Genomic DNA, 27,956 nt, shown 5'->3' on the forward strand with positions numbered 1-27,956 from the left:
GCTGGCCAGGAGCAGAGCCCAGCACCACCTGTCTCCTCTCCTGAGTCCTGGAAAAGATAAGGTGGCCCTGGTACCCCAGCCCTATCCAAGGACAACTGCATGGGTCAGGGACTGCTCAAATCCACCATACTGCCCAGGGATGAAGGAATGAGGTCTGGGCCCAGCCAAAGATGGACAGAGGCTCCCAGCTGGGAGATGGAGAAAAGGAGGCCATGTTGGGATGAACGTGCTGACAGCTGTCTCTGCAGGAAAAGTAGGGCCGGACACAAGCTTCAGCGGGGACAGTAAACACTGTTGAGTGTCTGGGACAGTGTACGTCCCTGCTGCCCAGCGATGGCCAAGGGAGGCTCAGCCATCAAGGCAGCCCAGGAGGCTGGACATGGGCATCCTGGGCCTCCAGCCCTATTCTGCCACTGTCAGCCTCAGTGCACTGGGAGTCAGACCACAGTGTCCATGGTCACATCCTATGGGGCCCAAATCCAAGGTGATGCACACCTGCACGCGTGGTCCCACCATGATGCAGGGTTCCCACAGGGATGAAAAGATCACAATCTCTTCAGTGCCAAAATTTGAGATTGCACAGCCCATAAACATCAAAGTCAATAAAACAAACAAAACAACAGAAAAAGTGCTGAGCGCTGTGACTCAGCACTTACGAGGCTGGGGCAGGAGAGTGGCTAAGCACTCAAGGCTAGCCTGAGCTACGTAGTGAGACACTGCCACAGTGAAACAAAAAATAAATAAGCATCAAGGTCCACTCAAGATAAATGTGTTTAAATATTCTGTCTCACCGCATTTTATTTTCTTTATTTTGAAAGAACTGTGCTCCACAATGTGGCAGACAGAGCTCCTCTTCCTGGGGTCTCTCCCCAAGATGGGTGGCCCAGACCTCAGCAAGGGACAGGGCCCACAGGCCATTCCCGCAGTGCTGCCAGCCCTGCACAGCTCCCTGTGGGCCACAGCTCATGCCACTCCGGGCAGTGCCACACTGTGGCCAAGCAAGTCTCGGCCCTCCCTCCCTCAGGGGAGCCTAGTGGCTCAGCACCTTGGGAGGCAAGCTGACACTGTGCAAACGCTTCAGGACAAGGCATCTTCTCAGCCCATTAGCTGTGGATTCCAGGGCTCTCCTTCCTCCCAGAAGAAACGTGTGAGGCCCGTCTCCAACATGTACTCCATGCAGCTGCTCTAGAAAGCTTTCTCTGAAAAATGCTACTTATATGTTTGTTCCTGAACTAAGCACACAGAGACCACGTATCAAAATAGGTCAGGGTCAGTACAGAGAGGAAACAGACAACACTTTTGATGGCTTTTCTTGGTTTTCTGGTTGTTTTGCTTTGCTTTGCTTTTTTGTTTTTCAAGACAGGGTTTATGTTTGTTCATGTAGCCCAGGCTACACATGAACTCATGACAATACTCCTGCTTCAGCCTCCTGAGTGCTGGAGTCACAGACGTGGGTCATTAACATCGGTAGAGCATGTGCAGAAGCTGAGGGCAGCATTGCGTCTGGTCCTGTTGGTAAGGTCAGTGAGAGCCAAAGTGATGGTCGCCTCATTTCAAGATGTCTTGGTCTGCAGCCTGTGACACTGTGGCCAGGCTCAGAGCACCAAGGTTATTTCAGCAGAGCTCAGTGAAGCGAGCTCACTGATGGCAGCTGGTGTGGATTCACAGATCAGTGGTGCAGTCACTGACCCGATGCAGGGTGGACATAGGCAGCCCTGTTCATTTCCCTGTGTCCCCATGTGATCTTAGTCTGGAGGGATTCGACTGCAGCTCCTTGGCAGGGATCTTGTGGCCGGGTGGGTCCCTGGGAGGGCCCCCTTCTGACCCACCATGTCACCAAGCGTGGAGTGACCCGCCCTGCCGCCACACAGGCCCCAGATGTGTGGGGTCCCAGCCCTTTCCGGTTCTGACAGAAGCCTTTGTCTCAGCCCAGGGAGGGCCCTACTCTGCAGTGCTGCATCCCTCAACCCCTGGGAAGGTGAAGGACTCACAATGACTCCGGGATAGTAGCCACCCACGGTCACGTTCTCTGTCCTGGTGGTAGCGGCGAGGCCGATGGTCAGGATGAGGACAGACACCAGCAGCAGAGACCCCACGAACCATAGGGAGGTCCGCTTCCTCCTGGAGAAGCCTTCTGTCAGGAAGCCAAGACAAGCACTAGTGTGACCATCCCAGGGCCTCTTCCCTTGATCAGCGGCACAGAGTCGGTCTCTCAAGACCTCAGGCTCCTACTCACCCTGTTGACGCCCAGCGCTGGAGGATGCCATGACCCTGCCCACTTCCTTGCTCCCTTGAGACCTCAGCTCCACTGTCCTACGGTCCTGAGCCCAGGTCCCTGTGCTGCCCACCTCCACCCCAGACCCCGGGGTGACATTTTCTGGGACTGCTGTCCTCACAGGAAATGTGGCCTGTCCAGACCAGGAGCCATGGCACCTATGCCACATGTAGCACCCTCTCCTGCCTCCCAGAACCCTAGAGCCCCATGACTCCATCCCTGCCCCCTACACTGCAGGGACTGAATTCAGCACCCACTATATGTTGGGCCTAGCCAGCACCAAATACCATGACCAGGTCAGGAGGACCCTTGCCTATGACCAGGCAGGACCCAAAGGCATGGCCTGTTGCCCTGTATACACACACACACACACACACACACACACACATGGGGCCTGGGAAGGTCCTTCTACCACGTCCTTGACTGCCCAACACTAAGGGGAAGACAGCAGAGGCTCTGGCCCAGAGGAGCAGGGCAACTAAGCCAGCAATCTGCTCCTCTCAGGCCAGCTCCAGGTGTGGACTGACCCTCACTGGAAGGGCAGCATTGGCCGGCCACACTCAGGATGCAGGGAGGTCTTCAGAAAGCTGGCCTCGGCCTTGGACCCCTCTCCCCACCTGCTGCCTGGGATGACCATGCAAGGGCAGAGCTGGCACCCATCTAGAAAGAGCAGAGCAGGGGTGCCTGAGCAATTGAGCAGAGGGCAAGACTCTGCACTACAAACCACTGTTCTCATGGCCCTGATTCCAGCTGCCACCGTCACAAAAGCAGGCAGCAGGCAGGAAGGAACCTCGTCCCCTGCATCCTCCTCCACCAACCCTGCCCTGGTCTGGGCAGGAAGCAGCTCTCAAGAATTCTTACAGTGGACTTTGTCTCCAGACACATCTGCCACCTGGTACCATAGCAGAGAGCCACACAGCTCTGGGACCCAACCCAGGTTTCAGAATCAGTGCTCTCTGCACATGTTTGTGAGTGTGCAATGTGTGTACATGTGTGCACATGTGACCAAGCACTGTAGGCACATATGCACAAATATGTACATGCATGGTGGTGAGTGCACATGTGTGGGCTGTGCACATGTGCATACGAGTGAACTAGCTTTGTGTGTGTGCATATGAGCATCATACAGTGAGTGGCACACGTGTGTGAGCGTGCTGATGGCTGGATCATGGCAAGCTGTGCTGCCACACTTCCCAAGATTTTCTCCTCTGACTCCAGTGCTCCCCAAGGTTAGCTTAGGGTTGGGGTGGCGCTGAGAGGGCCCAGCCTGCTATGATGCACACGCTCATCATGGTTGAGACTGTTTACCCAGTGGGCCACAACAGTGGGAGCCCAAGGCAAGAGGATGCAGAGCTGGGGCTGTCCTCTCGTCCCCTGGTGCCGGGGCCCAGGGCTGAGTGACCTCGGTCCCAGGGGAGAGTGGAGCCCAGCCCCACTGCAGCAGACACTGTCCCAGGGATCATGAGCCCTGAGAGGCCCTGACCCTGTCCCATCAGCCTGTGGACATGGTGTTCACCATCCCTACTCTTTGCTCAAGGATATCATGACCCCAGATCCCCCCTCACAGAGACTGGGTTAGCTGAATCTGTGGGCCCATCAGACCTAGGCCCCATATATGCTGATTTGAACATGTCAGCTGGGCACATGACACCGCTGCAATGTCAACATTCAGGAGGCTGAGGCAGGAAAGCCCCTGAGTTCAGGAATTCCAGCCCAGCCTGTGAAACACAGAAAGACCCAGTTTCAAAAAAAATAGAATGGGACCCCACTGTAGGGACAAGGCACTGATCCCAGGGTGGCGGGCAAAGGTGTGCACCCTGTCATTGGTGTTCCTGTACTCTGATCTACAAATAGCACACAACAGGACAGGCAAAGAAGGACAAAGGTAAGATGCTCACAGTCCTACCCAGCCACATGGATGTTTGGCATCTTTTAAGTTTTGCTTTTTATTTTTTAATTAATTAATTAATTAATTAATACAGTATCTCACTACACAGCTCAGACTTGTAGCACTCATCCTGCCTCAGCCTCAGAGATTGAACCTGGGTTGCTTTTTGGTTTTTGAGATAAGATCTCACTGTGTTGCCCAGACTGGTTTTGAACTCACAAAGTCACATTTCCTTCCACCTCAATCCTGTAATTGGTGGGGACCCCAGGCAGCCTATGCCCCTGGCTTTGAATCCTTTAACGAAAGCCCAACACTGAGTGTGACGTCCTAAGGCTTCAAGTTCCTTGCTAGAAGAAAAGTTAAATCATTTGCTAGGTAAGCCATTAGGTCACTCTAGTACCAAAACATTAGTGACTGGCAAGCAAAGAGGTAGCCATGAGCAGCAATCAGAGGCTAACCAGGTGATCCTCTGGAGACAGAGGTGTGTAACGGACCTGGCACCACATGCCCTGCTATAGAGCGTGCAATGGAGGCTGGATCTCCTCACCCTCACCTTGATCAAGCTGGTCGTAGCAAGAGATTTGCCCCAGGTCCTTTGACAAGGTGCATCCGGTTCCCACTGTCGCTTTGCCATTTCAGGGGACACAAGCCCTAGGCGTCACCCTGGCTCCAGGTCCCTCCAGGCAAAGGCTTCCTGTTTTCCCAGCTCACAGCCTAAGCTGCAGGGCTGAACCTCGGAAATCAACAATTAGTGATTCCGTGAATTGATGGTGTGTGTGTGTGTGTGTGTGTGTGTGTGTGTGTGTGTGTGTGTGGTGTGTGTTGGGGGGAGTTCCTTGAAATCAAACACTGCCCTGAAACGCGGTGAGCACTTCTCAACTTCTGGGCAGGAAGCAGCTACTTGGGTTCCTTGAAAGGAGCCACACTGGGCAGAGCAGAAAGGTGCAGTCTGGTGGCCCCGCTGACAAGTTTCACATCTGTCCTCATAGGCAAGGGTGAGGGCAGCATCGCAGAATTAAGACAGACGCAAGGTCAGACAAGACAAGAGAGAAAAGAAGAGACTCAAAGAAGGGCTGGACGGTGGACAGACAGCCTGTGCATGCACGCTCAGAGGAGACAGAGGGACAGACACTCGGGTGCAGCAACCTGGAGACAGCCTTCCTCCTGCCTCCCGCCCCCCCCCACGTCCCACCCACTGCGCTGTCCACTCACCTGTGGTGTCCAGCAGTGCCAGGGGCCCGGGCTCAGGGGGCGCGGGTGGCTGCATCCCAGCTGAGGAGCCTGGCACTCTCCCTCCCTGGCTGCTCTGTGTGGCCTCTGTAAAGTGGCCCCGCCCCTGCTCCTGACACGCCTTCCCCTCCCCCGCGCTCCTAGCTCTGCTCCCTGCTGCCCATCCCCTCTCTCCTTCTCCTGCTCCCCTCCTCCCCCTCCTCACTCCCCCAGCCCATCCAGCTCCCTCAGGTTCCTGGAGATCAGAATGTGCAGGGAAAGGCATATGGTGACCAGCAGACAGCGTACACTTGGGGATGTACGCTGGGGATGCCCTTGTGGGTCCCTGCCCCTTCAGGGCCGCCCACGGAGGCCCTACAGCCCGCTGTTGGACGGGCCTTACAGGACACCGTGAGTGGCGCTGGTCAGTGAAAACAGGCCCCTGTCTGCTTTCAGGGGCCCACGCAGGCTGGAAGCTCAGTGTGTGGTATCTGAGCACATCCAGCAGCTTCAGGTATCCCCCATAGCACTGAGGGGGGGTTGGGTGGCGTTAGGGTGAGGGTGAGGTCAGGGGTAGGGTTGGGGAAAGGAACAGGGTGGAGGAAGTGGGTCGTGGGCCAGACTCCTTACATAGAAGCTGGAAAAACTAGTCTTTTAAGGTCACTAGTTTGTTTTTTTAAAATCTTCAGTCAGGCATGGTGGTGCAAGGCTGTATCCCAGCACCCAGGAGGCTGAGGCAGGAGAATCACCTATAGCCTGAGGCCAGCCTGAACTACATGTGAGACCTCGGCTCAATAAATAAATAAATACCAACAAAACCTTGGGCCGGGGAGATAGCTCAGTAGAATAAGTGCTTGCCTGCCAAGCGCAGAGTCCTGAGTTCAATCCCCGGTACCACAAAAAAAAAAAAAAAAGAAAAAGAAAAGTTACAAACAAAATCTTTCGTGGGCCGAAGTATACACAGCTCAGTGGTAGAGCACGTGACCAACACACTGAGACCAGGGTTTCAATAAAACAACAAAACCTGAGTGAAGGGTATCCACAGCCACCCACAAAAGAGGGAATTTGCAGAGGCTTGGTCTCCCTAGGAGACATCAGCCACGCTGGTGAGCACAGGTGCCTGCGGCCAGCCAGGGCGAGCCAGCATACCTCCCTGGAGCCCAGCACTCAGGAAACAGGAAGCAGGGCCTACTGACCAGCAACTTCCCCAAGACTCCGGAGCAGACCTTAGCTGTGCACCTCGGAGGGAGGAACCAATCTGTGGCCCATTACATCACCCAGAGATTGTTTTCAGTTCCTCCTGTCCTGAGCCCAGATATGTGAATCAGTCTCTCAGAAGAGCACCTGTTAGGAGCCCTGTCATCACCACAGGCCATCTGCTGTGATAGAGGCCTGCATCGTGGCAGAGGGGTTCCCATATGACAGCAAAACAATGGTCCCCAGGTGGGGGAACCCAGCAGTGCCTGGCAGGGACCATGCGGGGCTGCACCGCGAAGGCCTCATGGATCTGCACTGCAGCGAGCACCATGTCTTTTGTGCACAGTCAGTACTAGGGACAGGGCTGAACTTCAGCCTTTCCACAGTCACTGTGCACCCTGAGTGGCCACATGCTTGTCACACAACAGGAAGTGCTGCAGAGCAAGACAAAGACCCTGGTGGGAGGAGAGCAACTAGCAAAACTGACAAATGGTGCAGCACACAGGGACTTGCATGTTTGGACATGGTTTGAATGTGTCCCCCAGGGCTCCTTATTGGATGTGTGGTTCCAGCGTGGTGACATTAGAGGAATTGGAACTTTCAAAGGAGGAAGCACAGTGCAAAGTGACCAGGTCCCTGGGCACCCATCTTCGAAGGTGTCCCAGTAGCTCACGTGGAGCCGCTGGTATGGAGGCCAAGCCAGCCCCAGCTGCCCAGCTCCCACCTCTCCACATGGCCCAGCGCAAGCTGTCCGTCGTGAGTGCCTCTTACCCTGCGAAGTCCATCTCAGAGCCATGTTTCTTATTTCAACCAGACGCTTCTAGAGGTCTCAGAACTCGAGCTTGGGGTGTCTTGAATGATAACAAACAACAGACTTCCCACTTTTCAAGTGGAAATTACATAGGTTGGCACATAGACACGCCATGGAGCCGTGCCACAGTGCGAGCACACCCACCACCCTAGGTGTGCCTCTGTCCCTCATGAGCACCACTTTGCAGCCCCTCCCCAGTGCCTATTGGTCTGCTTTCTGATGTTTTGCATACTCCAACATTTTATGGAAATGATGCACCTCATGGGCTGGGCTTGTACAGGACCAAGGCAGAAGAGGGGTGAATTCTCCCACTGCCTCACTGAACTGGGGCTTCCTTCACCACCTGTCTTTGGGCTCTAGGGCTCAGAGTGAGAGCCACACCATCCACCCCTGGTTCTGAGGCCTTGGGACTTAGACCCACTACTGGCTTCTCTGGGCCTCCACTGGCCAGTCACCATGTGGTGGTGGAAATTCTCAGCCTCCATGAGCACATGAGGCAAGTGCCCCAGGAAATCTGCTCTTGTGTGTCCATCCATCTACCCATCCACCCACCTAGCCATCATCCATACCTCCATCCATTCATCCACCTGTCCATCATCTACCACTCATCCATCTACCTTATCAACCCATTCATCACCTATCCATCATCTATCCATGCAACCACCCATTCATCCACCTATCCATGGTCTAGCCATTCATCGACCTATCCATCATATATCCATCCATCCACCTAACCATTCATCTACCTGTCCATCCATCTACCCATTCATCCACCTATCTCTTCATCCACAGTATCTATTCAACTATTTACCATCTAGCTATCTCTCCATCTCTCTACGTCATATATCCATTTATCTATCTACTCACCTATCCATCAAAATATCCATCAGCTTATCCAGATTTTTCTATCTATACATTTATCAATCTATCTACCCATTTATCCATTCATATATTAATCTGTCACATATTTATCCATCTTCCTATTCACCTATGCATTTATGTATCAAGTTTTTAATCTACCCAGTTGTCTATCCATGCATTATCTGTCTGCTCCCCATCTGTCCCTCCATCTACCTATAGAGGCACCTATGTGTCCATCTATCTATCTTTATGTATCCATGTATCTATTTCTCTCCTCCATGTCTGTCTATTATCTATTTATCTATCTGTCTATCATCTACCTAACCAACTACCTGTCTATCCATGCACAGTCTATCTATCCATCCGTATAACCATATGTCTATATACTTACTGACATCTATATGTTCTATCTATTCCTTCTCTCTGAAGAACTCTAGCACAATATTCTTTTTGAAACTACACCTGAATTTAACAAGTGGTAGTTTTTGAAGGTTAATTATAATGTGGAATCTAATATCATAATAACTCTTTTGTACCTTTCATACAGTAAAATCCAGTAGACTCTTGCATTCAGAATATATCTTTGCTCAGCTAAGATGTCAAGATATTATGCTTTGGAAGGGCCAGCCAGATAACTCAGCAGATTAAAGTGCCTGCTTAGGCCGATGCAGGGACAGGGATTCGATTCCCAGTGTGCCATTTGGGCCCTGCCCCCGGGGTACACTGAGATGGCAATTGAGACTGGGCATGGTGGCACGTGCCTGTTATCCCAGCACTTGGGAGAATGAAAATAGGAGGATCACTATAAGTTTGATCTGTGTAGTGAGACTCTGTACTAAATATATAGATATAGATATAGATATAGATATAGATATAGATATAGATATAGATATAGATATAGATATAGATATATAGATATATCATGCTTTGGTCACTTGAAAAATTACTGGGAAACTATCATGCTCATGGTGGAGGATTAAGTGTTTTAAAATTCCTGGTGTCATATGAAAACTTAAACTGTCACTGGCAGCAAGTACCTTGGTGGGACAGATTTCCTTGTTCATTCTGAAGAAATCTCAGCCAAATACCCCATCCCACTTTGCCAGGCTAGAGCTAGGGCTGCAGGCACTGGGGCCAGGTCAGATTCCGCCTGCCCTCAGAGCCCCATGCATCCTGAGCCTGTGATCCTCTGCGGGATCATGAGACCATGGAGAAGGCTGTGCTGCGGCTGCAGCCAATGACAGGAAGGCCATACTGAGGACATTCAGAAGGAAAGCACTAAGCTCTGCCTGCCCAGGGTGAAGGGCACAGTGACAGGTAAGACAAGAGGCCAAGTGCCAGCAGCTTGGCCACCACTGACGCTACCACAGTGTGAAGGTCCACTCCGTGGAAAAGGCAGAGAATGCTTTAGCTTTGCAGTCATGCCCCAGGCAAGGCGATGTCTGGGTCAGCAACAGGGTATCACTCAGGGATCACTCAGGTGCTCCCGGAGATGCTGAGAGGGCACCTGCCTCAGCAGAGACGTCACCACGGCCACACACTGAAGAGCAGCACACTCACCCCCCTTCTGCGGTTGTGCAGGCACGAGCAAGGTGCACGCTGGCGCACGCTGGTCATGGGAAGCACAGCACGTGTGAGTGTGTGCAGTGGTCAGCGCTTGGCCGGGACGGAGACGGCAATCTTGCCAGCCCGGGTGCCTAGCACACTGTGCTTCGCAGTTGCACACGTGCTTAGAGAGCTTCCCCAAAGCAGCCTGCGGCGCTGCTCCGGGGAGCCAGGCCTCTTGGCCCACAGTGTCCATGCCAGGCTCCCGGATCGTGGCCGCTACATTGCCTGACAGCTGGCACCCCAGGGAGCAATGGCTGGGATCTGGGTATTTTTAAAATGTAACTCAATTGTGCTCTCTCAAAAGACAATTATGAGAGGATAAAGAAATCTATCTTCCACTCCTCAGGAGATAGCCACAAAAGCTGGATAAACTGTTATTGGCATCAGGAAAAAATTTAAAGCAGAAATGCTGCACAGCCCCCCCCCAGCCAAATTCCTTCCTGCTTAGTATGAACTATCTTGTGTGTCATCCCCACCCCACTTCCTTTCATACACAGAGGCCCGAGTTGGCCTCAGGGACAACCACAGCCGCCTTCTTCTCTCCCAAGACCATGTCTGGCCCAGAAGACGCTCACTACGCCTGCCCTGAAAGGAGAATGAACCTTGCCCCCAAGCCAAGGTTGGCCTCTGCCTGGCAGGGTCTAGAGACAAGGCCCTGCCCTCACCCCCCGTCAGCCACTGGTGCACGTCAGCAGGAGCCAGCAAGATTCTGAAATTCGGGCCTGGGTCTCCAGGCCAAGAGGACAGGACTCAAAGAGCAATGAAAGTGGGAGGGCATCACCTTCCCCTTTGTATCTGGGCCTCTTCCCTGCAGTGGAAGTCTCGAGCTCAGGGATCGACAAATGACTCCTCTGCAACCCTGAAACCCTATCACCAATGAATAATGCAGAGAAGACAGCAGGGGGATGGAGAGGCTGCCCTGCCCTCCATCTCAGTGGAGACCTGGAGGAGGGGAGCAGGAGTGAGACAAGAGATGCTCTGGAGACATTAATTTTTAAGAACAAATAACACTTGGTGCTTCACTGGGAGCCTTGTGGTGACAACATCCCAGATGTCCCTCTCCCACCCGGGCAGCTGGGGCCAGATGGCTCAAGTTCCCAGGAAGGCCTTGCCTGCCTCAAGCGTGGCCAGCACCGGCTTGCCCAGTGTCTTTTGCTCCAGCAGAAGCATCTGCAAAGTGCAGAGGTGTGGGCCACCCTGCTGCAGGGGAGACACAGGGCCTCAAGGCTCTGAGGGCCAGGAGAACCCCAGCAGGACAGGAAACAGGCAGGCAGCCTGAGCCATGCCGTTCAGTGCCGTCGACTTGGCCACCACTGTCCCTAAGCCCAGTGGGCATTTTGGCTTGGACAACGGTTATCCCTCAGTCTGCACCTGGGAAGAGACGGGGGAGACTGGAGAACTGAGGTTTGATGTTTTGGGAAACCCAGTCGGACTTGTTCATTCTCATCTGGACTTGTGTGGAAGGCCCTCTAATTTGAAGGCAGGGCTACAGGGAGCCCATCCTGGCTCTGTTCTTCACAGTGCATTCTAGAGTCTTTTGCAGGGAGTGCCCCCTGCCCAAGTGCCTTCAGAAGTTGCGAGGCCTGCTTTATGGGCATCCTGCAGGTGGACGCGTACAGGAGGCGTGAGCACCTGAAGCCTCATTTGTGGTGTCGGGCCGTTGGAGGCCTCAGTGTGGAGGAAGCACCACCCCTTGAGGCTGGGCACACACTGGGCACCCGGCTAGATGGGGCAGGTAGAGGCCACTGTCATTGCTCACCTCTGGCTGGTGCTGCTGAGGACCAGAGGACAAAGGGAGGCAGATGAACCACGTGGGCCTGCCTCGTGTATTTTTTCATTCAAGACAGTCTCATTATGCTATTCAGGCTGGTCTGGAGCTCTGGGCTTGAGACACCACTCTGGCTCAGCCTCCTGAACGCTCGTACCATGGGCACACAACACCATGCCGGGCCCGCCTTTGTTTCTGCTTTGTGTCCTGCCATGATTCAACTCACCTGCATTGGCCAGCATCCCTACTGTCCACTAGGCTCACTAGAGGAGCAGATTTAACATAAAATGCACGTGATATCTAAAGGGTTGGCTAGGCGGGCCTTTAGTGGCCACTGTGGCACGAGATGTAGGACAAAATGCCATCTGCACACCGGGCAGCCAGTGGGAGTCGCCTGCGCTAGGCACGTGGAGGATCTGGAGCCTGACAGCCATGCCAACGGAGCTCAGAAGAAGTGAAAGGGCTGCTTTCCCTTTCTGGTTCACCCAGGCTCCAGCCTGTTGGTTGGCACCAAACATGTCTGGGGCAGGTCAAGAGCTCCTGGGCTTTCCTCTCAGTTGGCAACTTTCACGTCAGTCACCCATGCCCAGAACTGCGCTCCACTAAGGACTAAGTACACAGCACAGCTGTGTCTGCAGAACCTCAGCAGGAGGCCAGTGCGTGCAGGACCGGGGGGACGCAGGTTCGTGTGTGCGCAGACCACAGGGACTGTTGGCACAGAGCAGGTGTCTGCAGCTGGGAGCTCATCCAACAGCCAGGGCGTGAGAACCTGGCAGCCACAGAGAGGCGCCTGTGGCGTGTGTGTGTGTGTGTGTGTGTGTGTGTGTGTGTACATGTATATACGCATATATCTGCACAGCGAGCCCTCGCACATCCACAGGAACATTCAAGTGTGCACAGCATGAATTTACATCTCAAGCAGAGAATATGCTTTTCTTTTAAGCATTTAAAATCCTTTTTCACTTAAGTAGAATTTACACTTTATAACAGAAGTCATGCTGAAGGGGCTCTAACTAGTATCAAGCATCTCCTCTGCTGTCTGCCCTCCCCTGGGCCAATGGCTGGAATTCCCACAAGAAGGAGGCCATCATCCCACCACTCTATCCCTGGCTGGAGAAAATACTCCTCCGCCTGCTTCTGAAGGCTTTCAGGGCTGAGAGGAACACCTATGGTGACACCAGGGAGCATTCTGGGGACCCCACGGCCAATGCTCATGCTGCAGGTGGCAGTGTTTGGACTGCAGGTTTTGCAACAGGCCCAACATGAATGGCATCCTGGCACCCCAAGAGAGATGTGGGCACCTGCAGCTGGACTCTGGCTTCCCTCTGCAGCCCCAGGAGTCCCACACTAAACCCCTGGCTGGAAAGGAGGACCTAGGACTCAGAAGGGCAGCAGGAAGGGCAGACATCTGCTGGCTAGGGCTGGTGTCTGCTCCAAGCACTGCTCCTAGAGACCCTTGAGACCTCTGAATGCAGAGCTGGAGGAGGCCTCAGCACAGAAAGCTCAGTGCCAGACACCAGATGCCCAGCAGGACAAGGCCAGGGCAGCGTGCGTGGAGCTCTAGTTGCCGTGCAGCTGGACAGGGCCATTCCGGCTCTGGGAGGGAGTCCTTCCAAGGTCGCATAGAGAGGTGAGGCTGCTAGGGAGGGTGAAGAGGGGGCACCAGGGGCTGGCCCCTCTGTGTGACACGTGTGTGTGTACACATAGCCAAATGGCCCTCAGCTGGCCCAAAGACCCACAGGCCAGGGGTACCTGGGCTTGGCTGGAACCAGCTTGGCTTGGGCAGCCATGCACTGGGAAGGTGAGACACACAAGCACACAGACTGGCCAGGCTGAGAAAAAGACCCTGCAGGAAGTCTGACTGCATTTAGTTTTCAGATAAACAAGTTTACCCAGACATTTCCCAGATGCACTGTACCCCACTGCAGGGGATCAGGTGAGCAGAGAAGCTGGGCCAGCCCGAGTGCCACAGGCTCTGGGCAGCCCATGGTTGTGGGGGAGGTGGCCAAGGGCCCACTGCCTCAGCTGTGCAAGCTCTTGGAGCCTCCTAGTCTGGACCAGTCAGGAGTGAGAGCAAAATGCACAGACAGCACTTACTTCCTGTGTGTGACACTAGATGTGGAACAGGATGGGGTGAGGGAAGGGACAAAGCTTGGGCTCATCATGGAGACCAGGCCTGGGTGAGTCTCAGGTCACAGTCCAGGAGGCACAGACCTTCCGCGGCCTTTCCCGAGCTTCTGCAGCTTTGGCAGCTTCCAGTGCTCTTGAAGGTCCCTGTTGGGAAGCCGTCCTGGCACTGAGTTGCTGTCCGGGTCAGTCCCCGTTGTCACCGCATCGCTGAGGAAGCATCTGGAATTCTCCACAAAAGCAGCTTTGTGGGTGATTTTAGCTGTGTGTTCATAACAGGTCTTTGTGCCTGATAGCTGCCCTCACAGGTACGAACTGGACAGAAGCAGGCGGGTCCCAGAGTTGGCCGGGGAGGAATCTTCCAAGTTGCTGGCTGCCAAGGGTACCATCCCTCATGCAAGCAGGGAAGGACACAGGTGTCCACCGCACTCTGTGCTGCCTGAGGACACAGGCACATGCCACACACCGTGCACGTGCCTGAGGACGTAGTGTCCTGCACACTCAGTGTGACTGTCTAAGGACTCAGACAATGCTTCACTTGGTGCGGACTGAGGGTGCAGCTACACACTACGTACCACACAGGTGCCTAAGGACATGGCGTCCTCCACACAAGGACACAGGTGTCCACCGCACTCAGTGCTGGCTGGGGACACAGGCACATGCCACACACCCACACGTAATATGACAGGCCATTGGCATCTACCACACTCAGTGCTGACTTAGGACATGCGTGTACATCACACACCACATGCATGCCTGAGGACACGGCGTCCTCCACACAAGGCGTGACTGTTGAGGACGCAGGCATCCACCATACTTGTTGCTGAAAGACATGAGACCCCACACACACATGGCATGAGAATCCGCCACACAGTGCTGACTTAGGACATGAGTACACAACACCACCAGCGCAGGCGTGCATACACACACACACACACACACACACACTCCCGTAGCACCCTCCACATGCACTGTGACTGAGGACACGGGTGTCAACACACAAGGCATAAGCTGTCCAAGGACACTGAGATCCACCACAGTCAGTGCTGACTGAAGTCATGGGCATCCACCACGCCGTGTGACCAGGGACATGAGTACCCACTGTGCCTGGTGCTATTTGAAGGCAGACATGCACCACAATCAGTATTGGCTGTGAGAGGATACAGGGGCCCTCCATGCTTGGTGCCATCTCTTCACACTCACTTTGGCCATCTACACATTGGGCTCTGATTGCCCACAGATGCAGCATCCACCTTATTCAGCACTACCTGGAGACAGGCATGAGCTATACCCAGTGCTGCCTACCTGAAGGCACAGGTGACCACTACACTGGTGACAACTATCAGGGCACTGGGATCTGTCACACTTGTACTAGCTCCCTATAGAAGAGACCACCCAACACCAGTGACATCCAAGGATGCACACTCCACTTACTCAATGATGGCTAAAAATGGATGGGGCCTGAGGACACACAGGTGTGACTGAGGACACCACTGAGTTGTGTGACCGCCTGAGGACACAATGACCACCTCACCCAGCGATGACAGCAGACACAGGCATCCATCGTACTTGATACTGACCAAGGACATGGATGGCCACCTGTGTCAGTTAAGCTTGATTGTGTCCACCTGACTGGGGGTGGGTGGGGCACATTTCTCCGTGTGTCTGAGTGGGCTGTGAAGTGTGGCCTGGTACCCCGGAGGGGCCCTGTGCCTTCCCCTCTGGCACTGCCCTGCTCTGCTCCCAGCCACCGTGAGCTAAGCAGCTTTCTTCTGCCACCCCTTTCTGCCACACTGTTCCTGCCTTGGGGTGAGCTGACCACAGACTGAATCCCCCAAAATCCTGGGCCAGTTAAACCTCCCTCTTTTAAGTTGTGGGTGTCAGGTTCAGAACAGGAAAGCTGACCATCGTGGTGCCACTCGTGGTATAAGTGTTCAAGGACACGGATGCCCACCATACTCAGTGCTGACTGAGGACACAAGCGCTCTGTTCAACACGTGTGGTGCTGGCTATCAGAGGCAGCTGGCTGTACCACTTCCTGAGGAAGGTTGGGACTCCCTGCAGGATTCTGCCTCCCTGCAAGGGAATGTCTGGAAGGTAGGTGGCAACCTGTGCAGGTGCTGGGGAGAGAGGACAAGGTCTCCAGGCAGGTGCCAGAGTCCCATTGTCTAGGAGCAGAAGCAGAGCAGGCCCCAATTTGCCAAGCCCTGAGCTAATGGAAGGCGCATGGCCCAAGGGGTGTTGCCTGGGATCTTAGGGTCCTGTCCACAGCGAGGCAGGTTGCACATCTACGAGAGAGAGACTCCAAGCATTGGTGCGTTCTTGGCTTGTTCCACGGGGAACATGTTTGTCTCTCTGAATAAAGCAGGGCAAAGGGAGTGGGCCGCCATGTTGGGGGTTCCTGCTCCAGGCAACAGCATGCTGTTCCATGCCCATGCAATGCAGCTCTCCTACTGTGAGACTCCTCTCAGGACCACGGCTGCCAGTGGACTGTGGCTGCAGAGTGGGTCACAGGCCAATGTCACAGTCCTTGCCCCATGATAACCTTGGCAGAGCTCCCTTTCCTCACCAGCCTCCCTGCTTCTCTCAGGCAGCCAGCTAGGAGATCAGACACATCCCCGACTTGGATGCAGGAGCCACCTGCTCCACAGCCACCCCCTTCATGTCATCAGGCATCTCTCCATCCGCACGCCACACATTCAGCTCCCCAAAGATGCCTGTCTCAATCATTTCCTCCTGCCAGGGAATGGGACAGTTGCCAGAGGCAAATTCCTGGAAGAATTCCGTGTCCACTTTGTCAAAGACCACGCCCTTGACGGTGGAAAAGGCCCCCACGTCCTGGATATTCTTGGCGTAGACAGTCCTGGAGTCCGGGATGAAGGGGGGGATGAGCATTCCTGTGAAGAGACAGGAGACACGGACTGAATGCTCACGTCAGCCAGGCCTCTGCCACAGAAAGCAGAGGGGGTTGTCCTGGGGGCCAGCAGAGAAGGCCAGCATCCAACACAGCACCAGCCCTCGATGCTGAGGGTTCAGTGGACAGAGCACCCCAGAGGACAGCCAGGAAGCTTGTCCTAAGCCAACCTCGGCTTCTCCAGACCCTACTCAGGCCTCTTCTTGAGCACAGAGCTTCTGCCCTGGACCCCTGTGTGGATCTCAGCCCCTCAGGTGGCCCTGTGGACATCATATTGCAGTGCAGCCCCAGGACAAGCTTCTCTAGCCAGCCTCACATCCTGCTGCGCCAGACACAGAACATTGTCCTCTACCGCTCCAGTCACGCACTGCCCGAGCCCTGGCTCTGCCCCTCCTCCCCACACACTGGCCTTCCCAGGAGCACTTGGAGCTGCAAGGCCTGCATGACCCTCGCTGGCTACATGTGGTCCTGGTCTCCCACGGCTGTGGGCTTTCCCTGCAGTCATGGCTTTTCCTGTGACCATAGCTTTTTCCATGGCTCTGGTTTCCCAGTGACCCTGGCTTTCCCACTTTTCCTGTGACTGTGGCTTTCCCAGTGGCTCTTACTTTTCCTGTGACTGTGGCTTTTCTCATGTCCTTGGGCTTCACCAAGGAGCTCTCCTCTCTGCATGGCTCCACTGTGACACCTGGACTCAAACCCCCACAGCTCAGCCTCCACCTGGGGTCAAGCCCATGTCACCCCAACCTTGGAATATAGTCCCTGGGTTCCTGACCCAACTCCTCCTTTGGCTTAGGGCCAATCCTGATGGCCATCACAGGCAGAGTCCACAGTCAGACCGCTGCCCAGGGTAACATCTCTTTTGGGCACCTTGCGCTGTTCCCTGTGGTTGTCCGCTCTGGCCACAAGGTAGCTGATCTCAATTTTCAGTGATCTCTAACTCTCCCTGCAAAGTCCCTGAGGGACACAGGACACATGAGCTCACATAGAGACACAGACAGGCATGTGGCACAAGGGCACACACAGGGACACAAGGGCACGTAGACACAGAGGCAAGCCCACATGTGGGTGGACATGCATGCACACTCACAGACAGGGGTAGAGCCTGTGCTACAGCTCAAAGTGAGTGACATCTCCCACCAGGCCACCCAACCCCTTGCCTTAATGAATTATACCCTCAGAGTTCAGAGTGTGGCAGCCATGGTATACCCAGCTGGAGCCCAGAGTCAAAGTGATGCCTGTATGTGCCCTGTATGTCCCCTCCTAGCACTGGAGATGAACAGAGGGCTGGGACTGTACTGAGGCAGGGGTGGCTGTGGCCCGCTGACAGTACCAGCCTCAAGCTGCCTCCAGCTGATGCCCCCGAAGAGGGCATGTGTGCGCAGCCCATCGCAGCTCCCATCGCGGAAGCCCAGGCGCCGCCCAGGGTCCTTCTCCAGCAACGCTTCGCAGAAGTCCTTGCTGGCCTGGCTGAAATTGTCAGGGTACTTGACAGGCTCCGAGAGGATCCGCTGCTTTAGCTCCTTGTTCTCCACCTGCAGGAGGACACAAGGCAGCAGGCTCAAGACTGGGCATTTGCCCCAGCCAGTGCAGGTGGCCACGAACAGCCCCAGTGTGCCCCTTGCCACTGCTCAGAGCCGGCACACCAGCACCCTAACAGTGATGCCAGGAGCCAGAGTCTGGGTGTATAGCATCTTAGGGAACTCTGGCTGACTTCTTCAGCATAGCTGTGTAATGACTCCAAAAGAATGAAACACAAAAGCACCACAGGCCACAGTCATACTAGGATCTCACTTCCAACTCACAGGACAGGAGCTGTAGTGTGGGGCTCATTTGATTTCTGGCCACTCCCTTGAGGTGGTGTCCACCCACCAAGGTCCTCCTAAGAGTGCAGGTGGACAGTCTGGCAGTGACTGGTGGCCCCCAGGGCCCTCCATTCCACAATGGCTAAGGAGGTGGAACAACCACATTCTATGTCCCTAGACCTGACTACCAGGCTGGGAATTAGGCTCGGCCCAAGTACCCTGAGAAGCCAGGACAGAGCCAGCAAGAAAAGGCCACCCAGTGAGGCCAGCTCCCACATGATCTCAGGTGAGGGGCACGGGTAAGGCAGGGCTATGCACGGTGTGCATGATGGGCACCATGCCCCAGGCCCCAGGCCCTCTGGACTCAGAAAAGGAGGGCACCTGTCTTGGGGTGATTGCTGATGCCTGCCCCTCTGGGACAAAGGGACAGTATGAAGTTCTGCAGCAACCCTGTAGGCCTCAGGATCTGGCAGGCCCAAACATGTTTCCAGGGCCCATGAGATCACCCCAAGAAGTGCAGGAGCCTGTGTCCTACACCGTGTCTGCCTGGGGAACAGATCCTCCAGGGCCACAGCACACACCACACAGCACCTACCTTCTCCCCACGAGCACGGAAGGGCCCTCTGGCTGCGATCATCTCGTACAGTGTGACCCCTAGGGCAAAGTAGTCCACAGAGAAGTCGTATTCTTCACCCCGAAGGAGCTCGGGGGCCATGAAGCCTGCCAGACAGAAGCATCCATCCTAAACACAGAGTAGATGAGAGCAGTTCTGGCCTGAGAGGTCCCAGCACTACTGGTACCCGGGGACAGAAAGTCCCATGAGGTCATTCACAATATTGGGCAGTACGCCAGCCTCCATGTGCCAGATGCCAGCAGCCTTTCCCCCAGATTGTCTCCCAGCAAGCACCAGAGTGGGGGAGCTGCCCTGGTTAGGAATCCTGGTGCTGCCCAGGTGGTGTGATGTCACCTCTCCCCTCCGTGGCATCTCAAACTTAGGGACAGTGCAAACCACACCTGGATCACACAAAGTAGAGCGTGACTCTCAGGGTATGACAGCCCCCACGGCTTCCTGACCCACTCTCCAGGAAGGCCAGGAAAGCTCAGCTCTGAGCATGGGCAGTCCCCAGCGTAGGCACAACATCCCAGGACCCCTGTGGTCTCCTTGCTGTGTACCCAGCGGGTCAGGTTTCATTTAAGCCATGTTCACCACAAGGATGTAGCATGGAAGACAGTGGCACTGAAATGGTGTCACTTGCTCAGATGATGAGAGGTAGAAAGATCTGAATAGGCACAGTGGCCCCTGGCTGGGCAAACCCATCTCTAGCCCAACTGCCTGTATCACGGTCCTCGGCTCAATGTGACCCATGCAGAAAGCGGACTAGACAGTGCCCAGTCTGCCTCTGCCACAGGAGTAGCCAGCCCGCTGGTCTTCACTCCCGTGGCTGGATGTCCTTGCCAACATCCAGAGGCCTGGACAGCTCATGCGGGGCTTGTCTTGGGCTCCACTGATACGGCTCCATCGGCCAGGCAGCACCACATGCACCTCTCCCTCTCGGACGTCACTGGTCAACAGAAGCTCCAAGGGTACGACGGCCACGCTGGGCTCCGAGACGGGGTGCAGCTCCAGCCTGCTGCCGCTCACTTCCCCAAATCACAGTCTTCCATTTGCTTGACTTGCCAGTGCTGAGCTTGTCTGTCACGTCGTGAAGATCCTACAAGCCTGGCCTTTTCCAACAATGTGGTGCCAACATCACCCTGGCAAGAGTCCCTGCCACCTTCTCCCTGCTCTGATCAGGTCTGGGAGGAGCCACAGAGCCTCTTGGTCCTGGCCCCAGGTGACCGCCTCCTTGGTGGCTCCTTCATTTTGGCTAAGTGGCTTCTTCAGGAAGATGCACGGGGGAACATTCCAGTCCAAAATGCCCCCATTTTTCCTCGACGTTGAACATGCTTTGGCTGGCTAGGGGCCCTGCCTCCTCTCTGCATTCCTACACAGTTCCCACCATCTTCTCCAGGGTGACTTCAGGAAGTACCAGCCCCAGCGACCTAATTTGGTGTCCCTCCTGGTAGCCTGGGTGTCTTCCTGGTGCTGGAATCTCACCGGCACACTGGGAATCTGCTGGCACCCACATGCCACATGTTTCCAGCTAGAAGCTGGGGTAATCCTCTGGGGCTTTTCCCAGGGTTTTGGTGACACCCTGCCTGTGCTGGCTCCGATGTCAGCCCATCCAGGGTGGGCCTTAGTCTTCTTGTGCTTCTCTCATGCTGCCCTTCTTTCTGTACTCTGATCTGCTTTCAGAGAAGACTCAGTTGACCCTTTAAGTCTGCTTCGGTGTTCCACTTCTCTCCGCCTCCACCCCTGAATGAGGCTCCTCTTCTCTCCCGAGTGGTGCCAGTCATGGGCAGGACCCAGCAGACAGCTTCCCTCCTCCAGCCTCTAGGCAGCAGCTGGACAACACCCGTTCAGCTGCCCCAGGCCCCTTTTCCTCCTCCCCTCTGATCTGAATCCCCACTGCCTCATCTACACTCCAGAGGCCATGCACACAGAGGCACCATGTGTCTGTCATGGTCCCAGGCCCTACAGAATGCTGGCAAACGAGTGGCACTGGCTTCTCCCGCCTGCTCCACTGTGGCACCCAGGAGCCCAGAGCCACATGTCCTCCCCAGGAAAACCTCGCTGATTTTCATGTGAGGACAGGCAGGTGGTTTGCCTGAGCAGGATGCAGATGTGGGTAAGAGCTTGGTTCATGTTCCCCATCTGTCTCATGTCTCCCAGTCACCACCTTCAGGGGACAGGGACCTCAGCTGGCAGACAGAGAGGCCCAGCATTAGTATGTGGGGCCAACCATGCCACACCCTTAGGCCAGTGGCTGCCAAGCCCAGGGCATCTGAGACACCAGTGGGCTCTGTGGCCAGCAGTGGGGTGGCTCTGTGGACAGTCTCAGTTCCTGCTGATCTGAATGCTCCAGAGCCTGTCAGTGCTGCAGCCCCGGCCCACAGGCTGCAGAGCCTGTCTCCCCAGACACCCAGCAGAAATTGAACCTCACAGGCTCTGGGGCCAAGTACTCCTTCCACCTGTCAGGGTTAAACTGTCATCCCCACTGTGGCTGAGACTGAGAAGAGAAGACTCATGACTTCCAGATCAAAGCAGAGGTCTTGAGGCCACGGAGTCTAGGCAGACACTGCCCAGGGGCAGGATCATCACGTCCCGGGCATGTAGTTCGCACTGTGCGGGCCTGAGGATGAGTCCTCCTGCAGGCTGGAGCCCACACAGGATGCGTGAGGCACAGGGCGCCATCCCTGCCTTCCACCACACAGCCTGCCTGGCTGACCCTGAGTACTGTGGAGCAGCAGCCACGAAGCCACTGTGCGGGAGCCTCCATGTGGCAGTGCCCGGCCAGCAGACCCATCTGGAGGGCTCTGCTCCTGCAGGGCACCCCCACCTCCGTGTCTCTGGAGACCTGCCCAGGATGTCCTAGTTACTGGGGCACAGCCAGCAACTGTGGGCTGCCTGAAAAGGGCCAGAGCACAAGGCAGTTGCAACAGTGCCCTTGGTGGCCAAACTCCAGACAGGTTTCTAGTCTCAGCTGTGTGAGGACCACAAGGATCCCAAGCATGTCCTCTCCCACTCACTCCTAGGGGATGCGGGGTGTTCCAGGTCTGAGGCCTCCAAAATGTTGTTCTCAGCACCCCACAGTGGCAGCATCCTCCAGGGGTGCCTCAGTCCCTGTGACTGAGCCCCAGGACGCCAGCAGGAACGGTCCTCCTCCAAACCAGGAGATGGCCCTTCCCCAAGTCAGGCCACACAGCCACCTATGCACCAGTCCTGTCGCTGCCCAAGCCCAGCCTCCAGGGCAGCAACTCTGTGCAGAACCAAGGGCACCAGGCACAGTGACTACATTGGATCTCTCAGCACACCCACACAGCACATGTAGAACAGAGGCTCAGAGAGGCCAAGCGAGCTATCTGAAGTCACACACCCACCCAGCTCCTGCACTCTGTGCTGCCTGCCTAGAGAGGGTGAGAAGGGATGAGGAGATGAGGAGTAGGACACACAAGGCACGTGCAGCCATAGCCACATGCAAACACACACATGCACTCAACAGACACAGGCCTATAGACACAGTACAAAGTGCCCACACCAACACACAGAGATGCATGCAGCCACGTGTACAGATACAAAGAGGCTCACGCCCACGTTCCTCATACATGGGTGCACGTGTGCATGCACAGAGACAGCGCTCATACTCACATGCCCACATGAGGCACACTTGCACAGACACAGATGTGGGACAGGTGCGTGTGGCCACACATGCACAGGTTCATGCTGAGCACAACGGCTGACAGAGTCTACTGAAGTTGCTCTGTGGCTCAGCTCCCACGCCACGTGCCTGGACCCCCTCCATCTGCCCATGCCCAGGGCACCATGGGATCTGTCCACTGCTGCCTGCCTGGTCCCAGAGCAATTGTGACACAGAGCCCTGGAACTTGCAAGCTAGGGAGGGCAGCCACAGAGAGCAGCCCTATCAGGACTGAGGAAGAAGCCAGAGAGGAGGCACTCTAGCTGTTCACTGGGGAAGGAAGAACCACACTGCACCCTGTTGGCCAGGTCCCCACCTCACCTGGGGTCCCAGCGTAGCCCTTGGTCTTGCTCTGCCCTTCCTGCAACTCCACAGCCAGCCCAAGGTCAGAGATCCGCACGTTGCCTGAGCCAACACAGTGGGGTTAAAAACCAATGCACCCGGCACACATGGCATGTGCACTACACACACACACACACACACACACACACACACACACACACACCACAGGCATAACACATACCACAGCACAGCCATGACACATACAGACACAACACCGGCACTGCACACACACCACACAGCATGCCCACACCACATACAGACACAACATAGACATCCATACACTGCATACATGCTCCCCACCCAGACCTATGCATGACCCTGGTGTCCACATTGTCCCAGGGGGAGAAGAAGAGTGCTAGCGGTGGGGGCTTGGGTTCCAGAGTGCTCTGCAGAGTTGGGGTTAGGGTCAGAGCCAAGGCAGGGTCAGGGACGAGGTCAGGGTCAGGACTGAGGCCAGAGCCGGGGCTGGGGAGAGGGCCAGCCCAGTGCAAGCCTCACCATCGTTGTCCAGCAGCACGTTCTCTGGCTTGAGGTCGCGGTAGACAATGCGCCTCTGGTGCAAGTGCTCCAGGCCGCTGATGATCTGGGCCGTATAGAAAATAGCGCGTGGCTCTGGGAAGCCAGGGTTCTCCTCATCCATGTTGTAGATGTGGTACCTGGGGGGCCATGGGACCTGAGCAGGGGCTCCATAGCACCCGAAAGCCCCACGGCCCTGTGCAGGCTAGGAGGCGCAGCCCTGTCCCTCGGAAAGGAACAGTGAGGCCTGGACAGGTGGCCTTAAGCTTCCTTTACTACACCAACCTCTCCAGCTTGCACCCCAGGAAATGGGTGCCTGAGCTGAGGGACAAGGGTCAGGCTGGGTGCCTGTTGGCGTGGGCAAGAAAGGAGGAGAAAGCCACAATCAGGCCAGGTGCTGCTCTGGACCTCATGTCCTCGAGAACAGTCCGCTGGGTTTCTTCAGAGGCCCTGGGGCGTGGAACCTTGGAGCACAGCCGCCGTCGCGGGGCAGTCAGGCACCAGGCTCAGAAAGCCACCTCACAACAGCCTCGGAGCACAGGTGTTTTTCAGTTCACCTACTGCATTTTTAAGCTCTTTTAGCACGTACCTGCAGCACAACCTGACTACACTCATCGTGGGGAGCTACAAACATGCATGGAATGTCTCAGTTCTTCTTACTTCCTGTTTTATTTTTATTCCCATTTTACAGATGAGGAAATTGAGGCACAGAGCAGTTAGGTTGCCCAGCTGGCCTGCAGTCTTTCCCCTCTGAGAGCTTGTGATGGGTCAGCCCAGTCCTGGGAGATGGTGGCTGAGACTGAGGCCGCACCACATGCCTGTCACTCTGTGTCCCTGGGCGGTTAGGCACGAGTGACAATCACCAAGGCCAGGGCACCCACCAGATGGGCAGATGATGTGTCCCCTGTGGCCAGGCTTCCCTGGCACAGTCCTACCTGAGGTCACCTCCATTCATGATGGTCATGACCAGGCAGAGGTCCACCTTGGTCTCAAATGCATAGGCCAATGAGACGATGAAGCGGCTGTGTACCTTGGCCAATATCTTCTTCTCCACCATGGCACCCTGTGGAGCAGGAGGGTAAGTGACTTCAGGGCAGACAGCAGCTACCTCGCTACTCCCCCAGTGGCCCCTCCCAGAAAGCAGTGCAGTTGCCCGGGATGGAGAGCGGGGTCAGCGGCTCCTGGAGCCCTCCTCAGTGGCAACCTGCCAGGCCCTCCTGCTCACCCACAGCTCTGCTGTCTGCCCTAGGGCTCTCAGGTCAAGCCAAGCAGGACTTGCTGGCCTTAGGTCCTGGAAAGACTCTGTCATTGGCTTAAAGTTGTGGACACAGGTAGCAGCCTAATGTGTGGATTATGCCTCAATAAAGCTGTACTTTAAAAACTGTCATTAGCCAGGTATGGTGGTATACATCTGTGATCTCAGCACTCAGGAGGCTAAGGCAGGAGGAGAGCAAGTTCACGGCCACTCTGGGCAAACTAACAAGACCTTGTCTCGAAAAATACCTTCCAATTTGGAAAATTGTCATTAGAACATGTGGGGTGCGGTTCACTTCACTTTCTAAGCCCGTGGTGTGGGCCCTCTTGGCCCCCATTTGACAGTCACCACAAACACCTGACACTTGACCTGAGGGGTCAGGAACGTGCACTGGCTGCATCCCCCACCACCGAGCCTGGCCTACCCTTGCACTGGCTGCTGTGTGAGGTGTCTAAGTCCCTCAGAGGCTAAGCAGCTTTCCCTGGCCCAGCCCCCACGTGACACCTGACCCCAGATGAAGCCTGTACACTCTCTTTGCTCCCCACCCTGGGAAACCTGTGTGCAGGAAACACGATCCTGTGCCCCAGAATCACGGGACCTTGCCTCCTGGAAGCTTCACAACCATCCACCTCTGCCTCCTGCACCCTCGGGTCCTGTGGGCTGGGCCTGGGCCCCCAGAGCCAGGACTCTTCCCAAGCTGCTCTCGTGCGTGGTCACTGATGGGCAAGGGCTTGCCAGGGCCCACACCACCCAGGAAGCCTGCAGAGAGGCCCCAAGCACTGGGCACAGCATGCTGCCGGCCCCTCACCTGATACCCCTTCCTCTTCTTCAGGCGCTTCTTGTTAAGCTTCTTGCAGGCATACATCTTGCCAGTGGCTTTCATCTGGCAGGCTGACACCTCCCCAAAACCACCCTTGCCCAGCACCCTAAAGTCCAGGAACCAGTCCTCGCCAATGGGCTGTGCCTCAAGCCACTTCCACTGAAGGAATCTCAGGAAATGAAGGCTGCCCAGGAACTCCTGGAAAGGCTCCCGGCCCAGGTGCGCCAGCGTGGCCTGCTGCAATGGCTGGAAGAGTCCATCCTGGCTGCCCACCGGGCCCTCCTTCACCCGTGCCATGGTGCCCTCATCTAGGAAGCCACAGAAGAGCTCGGCCTGGGGGTCCAAGTACTCGGCCAGGAGGGCCTGTGCCTTCTGCGGCCGCAGGTCATCATCAGCTGTGTCATAATCCTCGACATCTCTCCAGAGCCCCAAGGCCGGTGCATGCCTCTTGTCTGTGCCCAGGAACTGCTGGAAGAGCCGCTTCCCAATGGGCTGCTCCAAGCACACGCTATCGAACTCCAGGCTGAGGCTCTCACGGAGACCCTCGCACTTGGACAGCGGGGGCAGCCGGAGCTTGGCCAGGTACTTCTTGTCCCGGGAGGACGGGACACTGCTCCCGTCAAAGCTGCCTCTGGCAGCAATGAAGGCAGAGTTGGCCACCACGGTCTCCAAGGCTCCGAAGTCCATCCTGCTGCCGAGGCCCAGCCCACAGCACCCACTGCCAAAGCAGCCCTGACCTGATGCCCTTGGCCTGTGGCCTGTACCTTCCCTCCCCTGAGAAGGAAGATGTTCTAGCCCCGGCAAGGGTGCTGGGGACCCACCGGGAAGCCCTGGGAGCCCAGGGCTGACGCAGCATCAGTCTAAATCCCAGCCCCGGGGTCACAGAGGACGCCTTAGGAGTGACCAGCCAGTGCTCAAAAAAGACAATCCCCTAAGCCACTACAAATCGGATTAGACAGTGTCCAGTGCCCCTCCTGCTGAGGGGACACCTCTGCTTCCCACGGGAAGGACGAGGCCAGGCCTGACCCTGTGCAGGGCCTGGTGGGAGGAGAGTAAGTCCCAGGAAAAACTTTCCTGTCTAAGGGTGGCGATCTGTTTTCTCCTGCTAGATTTTATGAGTTTGTTTTTTTGTTTTGTTTTGTTCTTTTGGTGGAACCGGGGATTGAACTCAGGCCCTTATGCTTGCCAGGGAAGCGCTTATTCCACTGAGCCATCTCCCCGGCCCTCTCCTGCTAGATTTTGATAGGACCCAAACCTCTTGACAGTAAGGGTCCCGAGGAAACCCCACACTGCAGAGCCCTGGTGTCTGTGTCCTAGGCTGTGGGGCCAAGCCAGCATCCCCAAGCTGTGTCTTCTCCTCAAACCAAGACTGAAGACATGGCTGGTGATGCAGGGACCAGTGACCAGAGACACACAGAAGTCACTCAGGCTGCAGAGAAACAGCAAATCTGATGAAGAGTGGAAAGGTGGGCACACAAAGGGTATACCTGACACACACCTGGGGCACACCTGAGATTCAACCAAGGTGTACCCAGGCACACCTGAGACTCAAATAAGGTTCACCTGGGACACACCTGCAACACACCTGGGGCACACCCACAACACACTTGAGTATCACTAAGACACCTGGGGTACACTTGGGATTCAGATGGGGCACACCCAGCACACTTCTGGCACATAGAGGGGCCATACCCAAGACAGCTGGGGCATACCTAGGACATACCTGGACACCACTGAGATGCGGGCAGGACACAGGTGGACACCTGAGACACACCTGGGGACAATGGCCTGCAGGGGAGTCTGGGAAGAACTACAGGACACAAGCATAGCTGCTTCCGGCTCCCACGGGGGAGAAAACACAGGGTGCAGGGGAAAGTGAGCCAGGCCCCTCCTCGTCCAGGCGGGCAGAGGCACCCTGCAGTAGGGATGCCGGGTGGAGTAGGGAGGGCTGCATACTCACAGGCTCCTGGCAGGGTCCAAGCAGGCGCCAGTGAGTAAATATTTGAGGTGACCAGCAGCTCTCTGTCCCAGGAGACCTGCATTCCTCCACCCTGCTGCTCAGCAGCGGTGACCTTGCAAGGCCATGGCGCCCTCTCTGGCCCCCTTATGGTGGAGGGAACAGTGGCGCGCTCCCTGCTGGGCACCTCGCAGCACCAGGCTTTCTGTGCGTCCTGTGCCTGGGACCTTGCTGAAACTCAGGTCCCACCAGAAGTGGGAGGAATTGGGGGCACCGAGGGAACCAGCAGCCAGGGCCAAGGGGCACTG

The 27,956-nt window shown here is 55.8% G+C and overlaps 2 protein-coding genes across 8 annotated transcripts in view; both read right to left on the reverse strand.

Annotated features, from left to right (window-relative positions):
* Tmem255b (transmembrane protein 255B) overlaps nt 1-5,463 on the reverse strand; it is a 23,173-nt gene extending 17,710 nt beyond the window's left edge. For 6 of the 7 annotated variants that reach the window (XM_023715242.1, XM_023715238.1, XM_004631150.2 and 3 more), the window contains exons 1-2: nt 5,376-5,463; nt 1,992-2,134 (exon numbers count right to left, since the gene is read on the reverse strand). In XM_023715242.1, the coding sequence (XP_023571010.1) occupies nt 1,992-2,134; nt 5,376-5,430 (198 nt within the window). In that variant the 5' untranslated portion in view covers nt 5,431-5,463. The remainder of the gene's footprint in view (nt 1-1,991; nt 2,135-5,375) is intronic. The other variant, XM_023715237.1, reaches the window with a different exon arrangement.
* Nucleotides 5,464-14,049: 8,586 nt separating this feature from the next.
* Nucleotides 14,050-26,378, reverse strand: Grk1 (G protein-coupled receptor kinase 1). The gene is made up of 7 exons (XM_004631152.2): nt 25,680-26,378; nt 24,552-24,679; nt 23,599-23,756; nt 23,080-23,163; nt 19,056-19,180; nt 17,989-18,190; nt 14,050-16,641 (listed from the first exon to the last, which is right to left on the reverse strand). The coding sequence occupies exons 1-7, from the start codon at nt 26,376-26,378 to the stop codon at nt 16,343-16,345; spliced, it is 1,695 nt and encodes a 564-aa protein (XP_004631209.1). The 3' UTR covers nt 14,050-16,342.
* Nucleotides 26,379-27,956: the final 1,578 nt, after the last annotated feature.

Source organism: Octodon degus, unplaced genomic scaffold, assembly GCF_000260255.1.
Source record: "Octodon degus isolate 3935 unplaced genomic scaffold, OctDeg1.0 scaffold00039, whole genome shotgun sequence".
Classification (NCBI taxonomy): Eukaryota; Metazoa; Chordata; class Mammalia; order Rodentia; family Octodontidae; genus Octodon; species Octodon degus.

What these genes read in the sequence shown, in the direction of transcription:
- Grk1 (XM_004631152.2), bottom strand. Translation starts at nt 26,378, where the DNA reads ATGGACTTCGGAGCCTTGGAGACCGTGGTGGCCAACTCTGCCTTCATT. An exon ending in ATGAATGGAGGTGACCTCAG is followed by an intron (nt 23,757 to 24,551) that starts GTAGGACTGTGC and finishes ATGGCCCCCCAG; the next exon opens with GTACCACATCTACAACATGG. An exon ending in GGGCTACGCTGGGACCCCAG is followed by an intron (nt 19,181 to 23,079) that starts GTGAGGTGGGGA and finishes TCTGTCTGGCAG; the next exon opens with GCTTCATGGCCCCCGAGCTC.